The 18,657-nt window shown below is 39.2% G+C and overlaps 1 protein-coding gene across 11 annotated transcripts in view; it reads right to left on the reverse strand.

Annotated features, from left to right (window-relative positions):
- PTPRK (protein tyrosine phosphatase receptor type K) overlaps nt 1–18,657 on the reverse strand; it is a 656,446-nt gene that overhangs the window by 323,006 nt on the left and 314,783 nt on the right. For all 11 annotated transcript variants that reach the window (XM_075063933.1, XM_075063932.1, XM_075063924.1 and 8 more), the window contains exon 5: nt 17,616–17,731. In XM_075063933.1, the coding sequence (XP_074920034.1) occupies nt 17,616–17,731 (116 nt within the window). The remainder of the gene's footprint in view (nt 1–17,615; nt 17,732–18,657) is intronic.

The following is an 18,657-nucleotide window of genomic DNA, read 5'->3' on the forward strand; positions in this document are numbered from 1 at the left end:
TGGAGGAGGATTTTGATAGGTTGAAACAAGCTCTGAATGTTACTTTTCTTCAATATGAGTGCAGTTAATGCAACTTCTCTAGTAGGTGTGCAAAGCCTATCTCCATGTATATCTATTTATATTTTTAAATAATTTTAATCACCAGTGGACTCAACACTGCATCCAGAAAGTGATCTCCCACTTAGAAAATAAAAGTTGAAGCAAATACCCTGGCTTCACCTTAGCATATGTCTTGCACTGGGACATATTACCCAGTCACAGTGTTCAAATGATTTGAAATGATCTCTTAATTGAACTGTTCTTCTTAATGTCAGAGCTCTTAAAAGAGCAAAAAGAAAAGCAGCAGTGCTTGCTGCTCATTAGAAGGTTCATGGTAGCTATATTGTTTCAATTTATGTGTCGCTCACTCTGAACAGAGCTCGAAAATTCTGCTCAATTAGGTTTCAAAAACTCTATTTAAAATTAGTGTGGATTTATGCTAATAAGAATTGGCTGCACCCTGCACTCTTCCTGATTCCTTTACTTCTCTGCTGTCCGATTTGATAACCTTGAAATCACTCACTTTGGAGGGGTCAGAAGTATAATACCACATGCTCTAAAATAGCATTTTTCTCCTTTTTGGAAAATAATGGTGGACATGGCAAAGAACAACATGCCATAAGCAGCTGGTTACAAAAAATGCAACTATCTTAAAGCATTTGATAACTACTCCAGAGCTGCAGGCACTTGTATCACAGTGTTCTATACATTTTGGGACCATTTCTAGATCTTGATAGTTAAACCATTTTATGTGCCATATGCTTTTTCTTTGAGTCAGTGGAAGCATATAATCATCCTTACCACTGCCGCTTTTAATCTGCCTTTAAGTTGGACAACGGTCTCTATCCTGTCTAAAACACAAAAATCTGTGGCAAGATACTAATTCTTCTCTTTTCCCTCTTCTGAGAGAAGTCAAACTGTGTCTGGGGACTTTGTATTGCTATTCCTTTTGACCTGAGCAGTTAGCCAAAAAATCAGGGTCTTGAGGACTGTTCCAGCTGGGAGGAGACACTGGTTATGAAGTCAGGTTTTTTTAAAATGTAATCCTGTTTATTTACAACACAGCAGGACTCAAACAGCCTGAAACAGTGTCTTTACTCTCAGTCTCAAGCCCCTTTCCAGTCAGCAATTAGCCCCAAAACTCTTTTGCTTTTCTCATGTCCATGTTCCCAGTGTCTGTTCTGTATCCCGGCCTTCCTTTCTGCCCTCTCTGCCAGTGTTTTTCTGACTTCTCTCTCTCACTCCCCACCCTGACACTAAAACCACACTCAGCAAAGCCCCTCTGCTCACAGAGTTCAAATTCCTGAGCAGCCTGACATGTGCCTTTGTTTTGGGTGGTCACACGTCCCTGTGTTTTGGTTGGACGTTGTCGCAGGTCTGTCTGGGCTCCTTTTGCTGGCAACTCACCAGATATCTGTGCCATTGAATCCCTGGGAATTTTAAACCTCCATAATCTGAACAGTGTCCAGGCACCATCCCTGTCTTGCGGTCTGTACACATGCTTTTGGACTGCTGCCCCTCCAGAGAGCTGTAATCATGTGGCCTAGGTGCCTAACACCCCGGCTCTGGGCTGGCTACTCAGACACTTCCTGTAGTTTTAAAAAAACACCCTCTCCCAGAATCCAATTGAAGGTGTGAGCCTTTTGGATTCCAATTTAACTCTCACAGGGGACACGTGGTAAGTACAGCATGTAAAATAAGAAGTACCAGATTGCTCAGGCAGCTCTTGCACCAGCAGGTGCCCAGAAGGCAGCAGGAGTAGCGCCAGGACTTGGACTTGGCCTTGGGAAGCTGGCATAGCAGCAGCTTCGAATGCTGCAGCCCATTCTGCTTCTTGTATGAGCAGAGCAGGAGCCTAATATCCCTGGCTATCCTCTGAGTCATTCTGCCAGCCAGGCAGCTAGCGGTTTAGGTCCTGCCTCTGCTCCCTGGACAGGTGTGTACCTGGCAGTTCTGGAGAGGATCTGAAGCCTGGTACACCCCGAGTTCCACATCCCACCAGCAGCTGGCTCTAACTCAGCAGTGCCTTCCATCAAGCTGCCACAGCTGGCCAGTCCCTTCCTCTTGAAGCTGCTGGGCAAGAGCAGCTGCTCACTTATTGCTCTGCCATGACCCACCTCCCGCAGCGACTAATAGATCAAGCCACTAATAGAGTGAGGAGATAGAGGCAGTTCCGCTTCACCACCACTGAGGGGAGGCCAGACGGGTCTAAAAAAGAAAGTACCAGGAAACTGTTCCAGCTCTCAGAAAAAAAACATCAGAACAGCATTGCAGAGAGTTCAACATGACTTTAGCACTGCTGTTATTGTGCCTTATTTAAGTATGAAAAATACGCAGAAGGTACAGATCATGTAGAAAACAACAAACATCATGAATCCAATGCCCTCACTCTAGCTCTGAAGTCCTTTGGGACATCTGCGTTCAGGTAGGGAGGGTCTTCCAGCCTCATAAGGCTTGTGCAGCAGCTTCTGTCATCCTAAGCAGGTGAAAATGGTTGAAGAGAGTGAAGAGATCAGATCCTTAGTCAGGTGACCTCCTGGTCAGTCCCCAGAAGTGCCCTTATTGCTAGTCAACCTCTCCCCTGGAAAATACAGTAATTTTTTTCTTGTTGGGAACCAGTCCATTGTCTAGGATATTTGTATTTCAATAGACCCTCCACTACACCTTGGAATTTCAGCCTAACATGGAAGTAAAGACACTACTGGGAACACAACAAACCCTCACACTCCATATGGAGTTTGCAGTCTGACAAAAACACATATTGAGAGTTCACAGTCTCCCACAGAATTCATAAATTGTACAAACAGATTTCCAAATCACCACAAAGGCCCTTACTATTTCAGGAACCTGGTTCCATAAAGGAACTTAGTGGATTCTTACACTATCTTAAATGAAGTTTCAGTGAGGTTTAAGCCAACCCACAACAGTGTCATGCAACCAAACCAAAACCATATATCCAAACAGCCCCAAATTTTGAGAAAGTTCCAATCTGGATTTGAGATGGAATGTCTTGAGGGCATGTATATGATAAATGTAGGCTACAAATTATTTTATTTTAGCTTGGCTGATATTATATAGATATCAAAGATGAAAAAAAACAACCCAGGTATATCATCCCTATGCCAATGCACAGTTATGTCCTTTCTAGTTTGAAATCATTGATGCAATGAGTCTCCTTTCACTTCTACTGGGAGACACATCCGCAGACCTCACCCATCAATAAGCTGGATAGAATTTAATAGGTGTGAAACCTATATACGCTATAAACCTATAGAATTTAATAACTTCTTTCCTGATAATATTTAGTAGTTATTTTATAGAATTTCATAGCAGGTATATAATTTTTCTATAAAATTCTGTAAAAAACTTGGCATTTCTTTAAACTCAATGATTTTCCCACATGGACAAGGGATAAACAGGAATTTTTGTCCTGATAGTCAGTTTAAGATTTTCTATTATTGGTTTTATACCATCATTCTGAGTCATATCAGTTTAGATAATCCAGCACAACTATACTCCTTTCTTGATGTTTACATCCTTGAAACGCAAGTAGGTAATTTCAGCCCAACCACTGCTAATCATTATCAGCTCTTCCTAGATTCCAATCTCTGCTCTAGTAGCACATAAAATACATATAAAATGATGGGGTCTAAATTAGCTGTTGACACTCAAGAAAGAGATCTTGGAGTCATTGTGGATAGTTCTCGGAAAACATCCACTCAGTGTGCAACTGCAGTCAAAAAAGCAAACAGAATGTTGGGAATCATTAAGAAAGGAATAGATAAGATGACAGAAAATATCATACTGCCTCTTTATAAATCCATGGTACGCCCACATCTTGAAAACTGCATGCAGATGTGGTCGCCCCATCTCAAAAAAAAAGATATAGCGAGCTTGGAAAAGGTTCAGAAAAGGGCAACAAAAACAATTAGGGGTATGGAACTGCTGCTGTATGAGGAGAGATTAGTAAGACTGGGACTTTTCAGCTTGGAAAGAGATGACATATAACAGAGGTCTATAAAATCATGACTGGTGTGGAGAAAGTAAATAAGGAAGTGTTATTTACTCCTTTTCATAACACAAGAACTAGGGGACACCAAATGAAATTAATAGGCAGCAGGTTTAAAACAAGCAAAGGGAAGTATTTTTTCACACAACACACAGTCAACCTGTGGAACTCCTTGCCAGAGGATGTTGTGAAGGCCAAGACTATAACGGGGTTCAAAAAAAGAACTAGACACATTCATGGAGGATAGATCCCTCAATGTCTATTAGCCAGGATAGGCACGGATGGTGTCCCTAGCCTCTGTGTGCCAGAAGCTGGGAATGAATAACAGGGGATGGATCACTTGATGATTACCTGTTCTGTTCATTCCCTCTGGGGAACCTGACATTGGCCACTGTCAGAAGACAGGATACTGGGCTGGATGGACCTTTGGTATGATCCTGTATGGTTGTTCTTATAATTCCCCTCCTCCACCGGGCAGCAGCTCCTATTGCCTCTGAGAAGACAGGCCCTCCCCAGAGAGCAAGAAATTCTGCAGAGGTTACAGTAGCAGCAGTGAGTGGTGGGTAGCTGGAGATCACAGCTCTGGAAGCATCACCTCTGTGGTAAAAAAGATTAAAGAACTTGGAAACAATACAGTCCAATACTTTCAGGTCCCTGTTCATTCTGGAACAAGATACAACTGCTGAGGGGTGGGAATAAGATGAAAGGAGAACATTTTGAACAGCAATAACAGGGAAGGCTGGCTTGCGAGAGGGGACAGGGTGGTCGCAGATGGTTTGGGGAAAAGAAATAAAAAAATCCTCAAAGGAAAAAAAAAATGCAACGAACTGGTTTTGTACTTTCAACATTTTCCGTATATATTGTCTTTCTAGCGCTATTTTGTCTTTTCTACATTGATTGTAAAGCTCATCAGGACAGGGAACTTTTCACATTGTATGCTTGTACAGCACTCAGGACAACGAGCCCCCAATCCAACAAGGGCCTTTGGGATATTGTTGTTATTATTATGCTTTAGCAAAGCTGTCTACATAGAGATTTTAATCAGTCTTGCACAAAATCTATTCACTTGTCTCACCAACTATAGGAACCAACTATACTGAAAAAAATATTTTACTTGCCTTTCAAAAAAACAACTGGTGAGCACAAACTTCAAGGCTTTTAATAAATCCTCTCTCATAAGTAAGTGCTTTCAGCATACATGTTTCGCTTTAAAATTGATTTAAATATTGTTTGGATCACAATCAATAAAGTGAAGGAGATAATTGTGCTACCACTTCTGACTTAAGTAGCCGGTAAAAGTTCTGCGCCCTGCCGGCATTTCCTGTAGGATGAGAAATTAATGATGCAGTCAGGTATCTTTGCTACAGATAAAGAACGCACAAAGTCCTTATCTCTCCGAACACAGAAGGAACCAAACAGGATGAAGTTTCTTTGCTCATAGGACCAAACCCTTTCAAACAGCTCTCCCTCTAGGCTTTTGTCAGGGGCACACTGTGCTCGATCACGTTGTCTGTCTGTTTGCTCCTTCTCTATCTGTCTCTGTAGAATTTCTCCTGCTTCTCTAATTACCCCCCCCCCCCACACACACACACAACTATAACATAGCTCTTCTCCCATAAAGTTCAAACAACTGGTCTTTCAGGAAAAGGGCAGAGATTTATAGCAAACCAATGGAAGGCCCAGCTTCCCAATAAACAAAGCAGTTCAACAAGAGCATGGCCATTCCTTATCAGCAGAGCCATAAAGCTAAGTTTAATAAAGCTAATGACTCTGATTCTCCAATACATCTGAAAGGGGCTCAGATGCTATGGTGAAGGAAGTGGGCCACAGGAAACCAATTGTGGTTGCCTGATTCTGTCACCAAGCCCTAGCTCAACCACTTAGATCACTGGCTTAAACTCCTTCTGGGATTGTACACGAAAGGTGGATTGGGCATGGCGGAACTCTGCCCTGCCTTTCCGGCTCATGCCCTGCCCCCAAAATGCCTCTCTCTCCTCCTTATGGAGGCTGGGATGGGAGGCATGGCATAGGATTCAGTAGATCCATCTCCACCAGCAGAATTCCATTGCACAGGGAAATTCTCCACTTACACCTCTGCCTACTTTAAAGCTATTGTGTCTGGACCAATGTGTGCCATAAAATAGAAAAAGGTGTTTGAGAGAAAATTATACTTCCTGAATGCAGAACTATTTAATAGAATCCACTGGGACAGAGGCTCTGGAAGTGACAGAAACAGCATCAAAGTTAGAATGTATAGTGACACAAGAAATTTTAAAAACCACACACCATGAAACAGACTGGGATTAGTAAGAAATATGAAATGTGGATTAATACTGTATTTTCAGTGGCTAATGGTCCTATATAGCAGTAGTATAGGAGACAGTAATGTGTGGCAGCACAGAATAAATGAAAAACGCTAACGAGTCTTTATGAACATGTTTAGAGATATTAGTAGGCTTCCTTGGTGGAACAGTTCTTCAGAATATAGCATTCATCAGCCCCCCTTAACTGAAGAACTCAAAGATAAGGGGAAAAGGCTAAGAGCACAGATAACAGAAACAAGATGTTTAAAGATAAATGCTACTTTCCATGTTTACATATTCTTTGACTTCCCTTTCAGAAGCATCATTACTCCAGAAAAGAGTTGTCAATAACAAGGAATGTTGGGGAGACTAAATGTGGAATGGGAAATTTCAGTGTGCATATCAATTATGGTGGGAATGGGCATGTCTCCTATCTGACAGAAGTAAGTTAAGAAAATAAAAACTACTGTGTATAGAGAAAAACCAGGAGCGGACCACAATCAATCAGGAAAACCAGAACAGAAACTTTCTTCACAAAGTCTGCAGTAGAAGGAGACATCTGCTGAAGAATGATGTAATATTTAAAAGTGGAATGTATTGCAAGTGCCAGCTAATTTGCAGAATTGGGTCTGAAGGACAGCAGCAACATCCTGAAGCATGTTTCATCAGGCTACTGTGTGCCAATGTGAGAGAGAACAAGAAGAGACATTAAATGCATTCAAGACAGGAAAAGATTTGTGGTAGTGGATAAAACACATCAAAGGGACTTTTGTCAATTAACTTTCTAACAAGAGAAAAAGATAAAGCAGCAAGAAGCAAGAAATCTTTAAAAGTAATTTTCTGTAACAGCAGTACACTAAGGAATACAGTAAGAATGGACTCGAAGGCAGAAACTCGGTTTTCCAGCAGAAAAGTAACTTTCACTAATTAAGATCAGGTTGTGTACCTTGTCTGGTAAAGTAAACAGTTATGGCAGGGCTGCCTGTTCTACTAGGAAAGCCAATCTGAACACTGATACATGGCCTAAAGAGTGGGAATTCGTGAGATGGAAGATGATGAAGCTACTCTGTCTTATAACAGAGGAATTAATTTCTTTTCAAGCAATTTGCAGAACACTCAGTACCAAGAATAACAGCAATCAATACAGTAAGTAAAGACAGATACAAAACACTGTCAGAAGCTGAATGAGGCATCCTATTGGCTGAGCACATAACTAAGAATATCAGCATTCAAGGAAAACGAGATAAAAAAACCTATGATGAAATCTATTAGGCAGTAATAGCAACAGGTGGATAGTATTGGTAACGTGCAGGAGTGTGTTGCTTCCTTGGGCTATGAGTATCCATATGGCAACCTTTGCAGAGAACACAGCACTCGCAAGGATCTCTGCTGAAGTTCCTCATTAGACATTTTTTTTTCCCCACTCAAAATATTTTTTTTTAACACCTCAGAATGATAAGTAGCATCATCATGAGTTAGATAAGCCTTCATAAATTAGACAAAAAATAAAGTATTAACAAACTTAATGAGTGGCTGTCAAATAAAAACTGCAGAGAATTTAAGTCGGGGTAGGCAACCTATGGCACGTGTGCCAAAGGCAGCATGCGAGCCGATTTTCAGTGGCACTCACACTGCCTGTGTCCTGGCCACTGGTCTGGGGGGCTCTGCATTTTAATTTAATTTTAAATGAAGTTTCTTAAACATTTTAAAAACTTTATTTACTTTACATACAACAATAGTTTAGTTATGTATTATAGACTTATAGAAAGAGACCTTCTAAAAACATTAAAATGTATTACTGGCACGCTAAACCTTAAATTACAGTGAATAAATGAAGACTCAGCATACTGCTTCTGAAAGGTTGCCGGCCCCTGATCTAGGTTGTGGTTCTACAATGCCACGTTTCAGGGAATGAGTATCAGCAGCTGCCCCCATGTGTCTCAACATACTGAATGTTCTTTAGGACACCTATCAGTCCAGGGTCATATGAAACACTAGACACAACAACTGATGCTCTGTAGCATCAATCGGAAGCTTATTCCATTCCAATTTAACCTGCACTGATCACAGGGTGCCTTAGGTCAGTATTAAAACAAAATATGAAGCCTATCCTGGGAAAGTCATTCTGTAGGTGGCAGAAAAATGATTTCAAATACACAATAGTAAATCTTTGTCTGTCTCCACCCTCACCCCCAAAAACACAACCACCCTATTTATACAAAGTAAAATCTGTTAAAATATAATGCTGTCTTAAATTTAAATGTAAAGTTATACTAGAAAGACTATAGAAGTATAGCATGTGTTCAGAAACAAAAAGAAACTGATAATAATGGGCCTAAATAAAGCTAAATTAACCACAGCCATGTATTATTTTCTGGAGATAGATTTTGCCAAAAATTTGAACATGACCTTTTTTTTCCTGGAGTTCCTACTCCTCCCTGACAATTCACTGCTTCCTGTTGCCTCTTGCTTTGAATTTCGGGCATTTCTTCCCTCTGTATGGAACGCTCTCTCCATACTTTAAAGTGTGTTGTCACAATTGAGACTCTCCACCTGCTATCCTAGAAGCATAACTTCTAAAGTTTGCTCTCAGCTCTGGGTTTCTTGCATGCTAGTGGCATGTTGCTTCCAGGTGACAGGCCAATCTGCTAAAACTACAATGTTACTGGATATGCCTGAGGTGTGGAGCTTTTTAAAAGAATCTTCCAAGATGTGTGTAGATGCAGCATGGTGGGGAGGACACTCGAAGAGAGAAGATGAGTCAGATTGGTAAATTCCCTGTGGAAAGTGAAGACTGTTTCAAACCATGTTCTATGGCAACAACGGTACCAAAAACTGATAGTGAGATGGTAAACAAAGCATTGAGAGTTATGGTATATACATTTTCCAAAAAGGATAACATTATGTGGTCAGCTGTTTGATCCTTGCCAGGTCAACTGCATAGTTAGCCCCTCATTTGATAACACTGCAATTTTCACAGCAATTTGCATTCCATTTTCCATAATGTTTTCTAATTTCACTTCTGCAAAGATTACTTTCAGGCAATTGCTTTAATTATCTGTTACTCCACAAGGAATGACATTTTCCTCTGGCTGAGAGAAGAGATGTATCACACTGCATTAATGCTGATGAGACTCTCCAAGGGTGAAACCATGCACTGACTTGCCAGGCTTGGCAAGCCAACTGAGGAGGCAGTTAGCCAGCACCTCATGCTGTTGCTGACAGATTGGCCCAATTGCCAGTGCTTTGATGGCAATCTGCACAGGATTGCCAGTTACATTTTAAACTTCTAAACACATGCAGTGTGCTTCTAATCTGAGATTCATCAAAGCAAATGGTATCACCCAGGACCATGGCAAAACACACCGAACTGCAAAGCTAAGACAAGCCTCTCTGCCCAATCCAATGAGGTGTTAATGCCAAGCTCAGCAATGATGGATGGACTCATTAGTGTTTCAGTTATCTCCAACTGAACCTGGAGCCAAGGCATATGGTTTAACAGATGTTCCAGCAAAGGGCTCTATTCTCTGTTCCACATAGGTGTCCAGTTATACTGGCCATTGATAAGAGACTATAAAATCTGATTGGCCATATGGAAGTCACAATTGCTCCCAACTCAAAAAGCAGCCTGCTTCTGGCAAAGAAAAACAAAACCCAGCACCCACAAACCTATTGCTCTGATATCCTTATTGGATTAATGGAACAAGTGCTAAACAATATATACAATATACAAAGCACATGTCATCTTCCTATCCATTCTGACTAGCCATATGAAGTCAGTCTACCTCTACACTGTACTTGCTTAGTACTACACTGAAGCATCTAATGCACAAGCCACACTTCTCCATGCTGGGGAAAAGGGGACAAATCTGTAAATGCTATTTTGACCATTTAAACTCTCATTTTTATAAGTTCTCTCTCTCTCAGTATTTAGCATGATCTCTGAATCAATAATTGCCTTTACTCTGCCTATTTTCCTGGATACCTAACATTTAGCAGTGTCCAGAGAACAGGCACACTGCAAAGCTAAGCACTTGGGTTTGCTTGCTATTTATTAGCATAAGTCCACTGGTGTGCATGGTACTTTACACCCAAAAATAAATAAATACAATACAAAAATAAAGGTCTCTGCCCAAGGGGGATTCAAATTAACGTAACAAATACAAAAATTCAAGATGAACAGAGGAATGAGACAAAGAGAATATTAAACAACGGAAAGGAAATATTGCATCGGGAAGAAAGTCACTTAACTTACTACATTCGACAAATACACAGGCACCAGTGCAGAAGTGGATAGTGTCTGAGTGGACAACTGGCCATACTTTTTTCATGATTCTCCATAGTTAATATGCATTAAGCATAAAATTAAACACAGATGTGTACACCTCTGGACTTCTTCAACAAAGGAATTTCAACATGTGCTGGTCTTAACTTTCACAAGAAGACAGACATCTTAATGTGGATAGATAGGGTTGCCAATTTTGGTTAGTTGTCTTCCTGGAGGTTTCATCTCACAATCTTTAATTAAAGGTTTAATCTTTAATTCCTGGAGACTTGGCAACCCTATGTGCATGATTATTGACATTATACTAGGAGAGGGCCTATACAGTACGTAACCATAGTTGGAAATCAGCTCAGCAAGGCAGTAAGAACCAACCTGAACGTTAGTGCTAGTTCTCTTAATATTTCTGTCTCCAGGCTGGGGTATTAAATTGAAATCTCAGTTTTGAATAATCACATATCTGAGCCCAGAAACTCTAGTGACTACAGTGGCCCCAGCTACCACTGAATTCAAATAAGTGTCTAGCAAACCTGTGAGGCCCCACAGTGGGAACTTTGGAGGTAGATGGGAGCAGGGGAGGGACAGAATGTCTATTATTTTTACCTGCAACAGTATCTTAAGGGAGATGGGAAAAGGTAGACAGAGAAGAGACATCTCAAGAATTCAGACATATGTGAGAAAGCTTTATACAAGCATCCATATTTTGAAATGCTCAACTAAAACAGAAAAGTACAAACCTTTGATCTTCTCCTACTATATTTGTTAATAAATACGCACCAGTTAAAGTATTTATTTCTATAAATAAAAAGAATAGCCATAGTACCATAATAATTGTGTGCTGCACACTTGTTGCGGAAGTAAGAGGTGCAATTTTGAAAGCTGTTTCTCTCTCTCTCATCCCCATATTTAACATGCAATATTCTCATAATGTGTTAATGAACCAGTTAAGGCTCTTTATCTAGTCCAGTGGTCCCCAAACTATGGGGCCAACCATGCAGTAGTGGGGAGCAGAGGCAAATTCCATTACTAGTGGGGGAGGAGGGGTTGCGACAGGAAAAGTTTGGGCACCATCGATCTAGTCAGATATCTATCTGCTTTATATTAATGCAGCTGGACCTTTCAAAGCACTTTTGTTCTCAGCATTACTTATCTTTCAATGCCAAAAACCTGTTTCTCCCAACCTCAGTCCAATGCGACTGTGAAATTGAAAAAAAGAAAAAACAAATGCTATCTGATTTAAAAAAAAACTGAAAAAAAAGACGAGAAATCCAATAAAGGGCCAAGATCAGTCTTTATTCATCTTTTTGTAATGCTCACAAAAATCTGAGTCTGTGAAAAGCCTTTGGATCTCACTGCATTATAAATATGCATATAATGAGAGATTTGGTGTATTGGAACACACTATCTATACTCATGTTTTTATATTCATACAAATGTGTACATGCTTAAAATTATAAATATATATACACACACATACATACATATGCAAGAAAAAATATCATACAGTGGGATAAACATAATGCACAATTTCTAACACCTCTGATTTCTGAAGTTAGAAAAATAAGCCTTTCTAAAATATATCATTGCTGTTTGTGCTACTGTCGCTGATAGTACCACTAGCTCCATCCCACAAAATAAATAGATACAAATGATTTGCCTAATTTTACTGAAGGAGATGGGAAAGAGTGAAAGGGCAGAAGGGATTCTGTAGTTTCTTTTTAAAGTTCTTTATTTTAATTTTTCACTTAGAAATACTCGAAGAACTGGAAGAGACAGAGATAGCCATTACTTTCTTTAAATAACCCCATGTCTGCAAAACTACTGCTCTATAGCTTCAATGTAACCAAACAGGATCTTGTGTCAGAGAGCATTTCTGACCTGAACAGCCCCAGTCTCCTCAAATGTTATTTCATATAATTACATCTCATGTAGAATGCCTTATTCGAAGTTTTCAAAAGGGAAGATCTTTTCACATTCAACTATGATGACAAAAAAGGTTCTTTTATTTATTAACATAGCATGCTAATAAACCATCTCTCTTCACTTGCTGCTATGAGAGAAGATGCATTCCTGGAATGCTGCTGCTCCAGGCCCTCAAAAACAATTATTTAGGCATTTGATTTGATCTGTTGGTTGTTTTCTTCTTCATATTGAAACTTTAGAATGTGAGTTTGCTAGTTTGAACTAAGCGTAGACGTGTGCCTTTTCCAAGTCAGATACTTGTATACCCCATGTGGTCCATAACCCACCTTTACACCAGTTTCAAGGAAAACAGGTCAATTGGATCTTTGCTCAAAACTGCGCACAGTAGGATTGATAACGAGCAATGCTCTCCAAACACTGAAGAAAGCATTCTGACAGGTAAAATTAATTATTAGCATGGCTGTGCTGGGAAAACAGAGCAAAGACTTCAATGATGAGAAAGGAACATATAGGGCAAAGAGGAAATAGTGACAGAACTAGTAGAGTTTCAAGGGCGAGACAGAGAGAGAGAAGTAAAATACGAGTAGAGATCTGCATTTGAAGAATTCAGGTGACTACTGTCAAACAGCTATTTTTATAGCAAGGTTGCAAAGCACTTTATAAACATTAGCAAAGAAAGTTATTTGAAGGGCAGAAGACCCTTCTAGTCCCAAGAGCTCAGCTAACAAATGAAAGGATATTCTTAGCATTTTACACGATAAGAAAGAATCCACTTCTGTGATCTATCCAGTAAAATCTATTAACTGAGTGAAGAGAAAACGAATGTTTTCCAAGCAGTTTTGGCTGCTAACTGGCTTTCTTGCAGGGAAAAGAAAAGTTATAAGGGATAATCAGTCAAAGTTATCTTACTTGGAGGACAGAGTGGTATGGAAAAATTCCAGTTGGCTCTCACTGTCAGGCTTTGTTGAGCAATTATCTGTGTTGAAAGTGGAGCTTTACATTGTTTCTTTAGACTCTCATTGTTATAACCTTATCTCTCATAAAATAATCCAGGTTAATGTAATTTAACTTTGCCAAATTGGGCACATAAAACACACAATGCTCAGAAATTGAACTGCTCTTTCTCAATGAGTACATTTTACATTTGTTCAATTTAAGTAATGGTTTGTACTTAGCAGAAAAACTTGCAAAACAAATAATTCCTGGTGATATGATATCTGTTTAGTACAAGGACGTATTAATGTGAAATGCAATGCAATGCAATCACTTTTGGTTCTGTGTTCATTTTTCATACTGTAGCACATTGTGATTATCTTTTCTTGGAATATTTTGTATGTCCTATTTATCTAGAAGTCAGTTTCTCATATTCTACCCAAAAGAAAAATTTCCTGTGTCTTTATTTTGGACTTCAGATGCATCCCATGGCTATATATACACCCAAAGATGGTCATCTCCTTTCTGAATTGGGTTAGAAGTCAGACCCTGATTGGGAAAAAATTGATTATGTTTCATTTTGGCAGTGTCCAACTTACTACAAAGTATACAACTTTACATTTGGTAGTTTCTAGATTTTAAAATTGTATTTTTGACACTCAGACTTTTTAAGTATCAAAAGGTTCTGCTTGAAGAAGCAATTTTCAATTTTTCAAAATAATTAAAGATTGTGCACACTGCAAACTTGCTGTTACTAGGCACTATTCTTGAAGAGGTGGTTTATGCCCCTGTGATCTTTCCTAACAACCTATCTTTTTCTAAGCTATGAGTAAAAACATTCTCAGAGCTTTGTGAGAGGCAAACAATATTCTGATTTTAGACACTGTTGACTTCAGAACATATAAAATTGTATATTTATACAAATCTTTCTCCTATGATTCAAAGGCATGGCAATTTTATAGTGTCAGGTTAAAAATTCCATCTTTTTAACAAACATCCCAAGGGATTAATTTGTAATTTCTCTCTATCATAGGATCATCCATCATAGTTATGACAGCTCTCAGTTAAGCCTGTACTAAATAAAGCACATGTTTTACTAGATACTAAACTTTTTCTTTCAAACCATAGGTATTTATTGCTTACATGTTTTGATAAAGAAACATTCACATGTAGAGAGAATACATTAATAGTTACCTTACACAGTAACCATTTATCTAGCGCACCTTTTTATGTTTTTTATTCCAAGTTTTAAAAATTTGGAATCATTAGCATAGAATAATAGAAACATAGGGCTGGAGACGACCTCAAATGGTCATCTATCTATTCCCCCCGCACTGAGGCAGGACCAAGTATACCTAGACCAGGGTAGGCAACTTATGGCACAGGTGCCGAAGGCGGCACGCGAGCTGATTGTCAGTGGCACTCACAGTGCCCTGGTCTTGGCCACTGGTCCGGGGGGCTCTGCATTTTAATTTAATTTTAAGTGAAGCTTCTTAAACATTTTAAAAACCTTATTTACTTTACATACAAGAATAGTTTAGTTATATATTATAGACTTATAAAGAGAAACCTTCTAAAAAGGTTAAAATGTATCACTGGCACATGAAACCTTAAATTAGAGTGAATAAATGAAGATTAGGCACAGACTTCTGAAAGGTTGCCGACCCTGACCTTAGACATTACTGACAGGGTTGTCCAATCTGCTGCTTAAAAACCTCCAGTGACAGGAAGTCTTTCACCTCCTCTTGGTAAACTATTCCAGTGCTTAACTATCCTTTAGTTACAGGCCTTTCCTCCATCTATGTAAAATAATCCTTGCTGCAGATAAGCTGTCTAGAACGAGCATTAGCTATAAGGGTTAATGGTTTCTTTTAACCATGTAAAAGGGTTAATCAAAAGGGAATCCAAACACTCTGACTGCCAGAGCGTACCAATCAGGAAACAAGATTTTAAAAGCTCACGGAGGGAATGTTTGGGTGTGTCCCCCTTTGTCTGTAAGTCCTTCCGGTCTCGTTCTCTCGAGGCTATGAGAGGGATCTTTCTATCTTCAAGCTTCTAATCTTCAGTTTCCAAGTTGTGAGGTAAAAGGTAGAAAAACAATAGGCTTTTATTGTTTTTTTTGGAATTTACATGTTTAGTTGCTGGATGTTTAAATTGTATTTCTTTTTTAATAAGGCTGTTTATTCAATTTCTTTAAGCAATTGACCCTGTATATTACTTGATACAGAGAGCATTTTATGTCTTTTTCTTTTTTTATATAAGGCTTTTCTTTTTAAAACCTGTTGGATTTCTTCTAAGTGAGGCTCTAGGGTAGAATTCCTGTGCCAGGATTACGGTCTCTCTCAGGGGAAAGACTGGGAGGGGAAAGAGGAAGGAGGCGGAAGGAAATTGCCTCTCTGTTTTTGTAATTCAAGGAGTTTAAGTACAGTAATCTGCCATGGATACCCACGGAGGGGAAGCCTGGAGGAAGTAAAGAGAAGACAAGGGGAGCGGGGGTTATTTCCCTTTGTGGTAAGACTCAGGGCATCTGAGTCTTGGGGTCCCCCAGAGAAGGTTTTGGGGAGACCAGAGTGAGCCAAACACTGGAATATTTGCCTGGTGGCAGCGCTATCAGATCCAAGCTGGTAATTAAGCTTGGAGGTTTCATGCTAGCATCTCAGTTTCTGAACTCTAAGGTTCAAATCTGAGTAGGAAGCTATGACATAAGCAGATTACTTCTTGTTTTACCATCAGTGGACACAGAGAACAACAGATCACCATCCTCTTTATAACAGCTCTCAACATAGTTGAAGAATATTATCAGGTTCCCTCTTATCCCCATTAATCTTTTTTTCTCAAGATTAAACATGCCCATTTTTAAACCTTTCCTCGAAGGTCAGGGTTTCCAAACTTTTTATAATTTTTGTTGTTCTCCTCTGGACTCTCTCCAATTTGGCCATATCTTTCTTCAAGTGTGGCACCCAGAATCACGCACAATACTCCAGCCAGGGCCTCACCAGTGTCGAGTAGAATGGAACAATTATCTCCTATGTCTGACATACAATACTCCTGTTAATTCACACCAGAATAATTGTTTTTTTCTCAGCTGCATCATATTGTTGGCTCATTCAGTTTGTGATCCACTGTAACCCCTATGTCCTTTTCAGCAGTACTACCACCTAGCCAGCCATTCCCCAGTTTGTATTGTTCCATTTGATATTTTCCTTCCTAAGTGAAGTATTTTGCACCTGTCTTTACTGAATTTCATCTTGCTGATTTCAGACCAATTCTCCAATCTACCAAACTAATTTTGAATTATAATCCTGTCGCCAAAGTGCCTGTAACTCCTCCCAGCTTGGGGTCATCTGCAGATTTTATACTCCATTATCCAAGTCATTAATATTGACTAGTGCTGGACCCAGAGCAAACACCAGAGAGATCCCACTAGATCCATTCTCCCAGCGTGACAGTGACCCACTGATAGCTACAATGAGTATGGTCTTTCAGCTAGTAATTTCTTCTACACCACATTTCCCTACTTTGCTTAAAAGTTAGTTTTGTGTCAAAAGTTTTACTAAAAATCAAGATCCTCTACTGCTTCCCCACTCTCCAGTAGGGAAGTAATCCTGTTAAAGAAGGAAATTAGGTTGGTTTGGCATGATTTGTTCTTGAGAAATCCATGTTGGCTATTACTTATCACTTGGTTATCCTCCAAGTGCTTACAAATTGAGTGTTTAATAATTTGTTCCTGTATCTTTCCAGTCTGATTAGTTTTTCTGTGTACAGGTCTGTCTCATCTTAGGCAGGGGTTCCATTCCGCAGTTAGCGCGTAAAGCGAAAACCGCATATAGTCAAAATTACATTGAGTTGAATGGCGGGCGGAATCACCCGCACTACAGAAACAGTATTTAAATTGTTATTTTTCTCTTTTTTTGTTTTGTTTTTGCCAACCGTGTAAAGCTGAAATCGTGCATGTTAAATGCACATAAGATACGACAGACTTGTAATCAAATAAATCACAAATTTGATTTATAGGAAAGATTCTACATGCTCAAGATTTAAAAAGAAAAAATACTGAATTAAAATATTTCATTTTCAACAATAAGTTTGTTCTTTATTCAAACAGACTTGGATGAGTTAGACTTACCTGCAGCCATAACTTGTTATTCACTGCATCTCTCCCGGTAGCAATGCATTGAAATGTGGCATTCTGCCCTGCGTTTACCTCTACATCCCCCAGCCTCAGGAAATGTGGAGATTTATCTGTGGAGGTAGAAAAATAAAATTACAAACAGTGCTCACTAATAAAAAGAACACATAACTTTCTCCCAAAAGATATATATTATGACAACCTTTAGCTAAAACTAATCTCATATGAAAGAAAGTGATTTTTGTTTCATCTTAATTTAAGAAAAAGCATTTTTGCTTTTTCCTCCTCTCCACCAGTGACTCTACTACTGTGTGTTGTACATGAGTTACAATAAAGTAATTTACAAATCAAAGCAAAAGGAAAATAAATGCAGAAATGTGAGAAAGACACCACAAAAATTCTTCCAGTGAATTTCCATTGTATTCCACCTGACATACTGTAATCTCTCACAAGTAAATCTTTTATTTATTTATTTTGGGGGGCGGAAGGGAGGGAAGAGAGATTTAATTTGTTGCTTTCATAATACTGTATTAAGAGCTAATGCAATGTAATTTTGAGTTCTTTCCTCTTCAGCAGACAAATATTTTCCATGCCATTAAATATGCCAACATTTTAATAGCTGATAGGACACAGTTTATACATCTGCACAGACTCAAATGGCAAAACCACCTGATTGAAATATTGAGCCTAAGAAAACTGATGGTCACAATTGACAGATACACATTATATAGCTCTCACACACATTTTCACCTACATAACCAGTTAGCACGAACGAGGCTTCAGTTTTTCTTTAAAAAAAAAAAGCAATTTGAAAAGAGAATGGGATAACCATCACTAAGCAGACAAGGTTTATTTGAATACTGTAGCATATTGGTAATCTGCTGTCAAGACTGTATTTTACTACCTTTTTCTTTTACCACTTGTTTACCCAGCAGCTGCTCTTTTTTAAGCATCTGTTTTTAAGCAAGTCCCTATAGCTTGGCTGGCTGAAATATAAAAAGGCAAGAGACTCAATAGCTCCTAAGGCTGAGTAGGGCAA

This window comes from Chelonoidis abingdonii, chromosome 3 (genome assembly GCF_003597395.2).
Source record: "Chelonoidis abingdonii isolate Lonesome George chromosome 3, CheloAbing_2.0, whole genome shotgun sequence".
Classification (NCBI taxonomy): domain Eukaryota; kingdom Metazoa; phylum Chordata; order Testudines; family Testudinidae; genus Chelonoidis; species Chelonoidis abingdonii.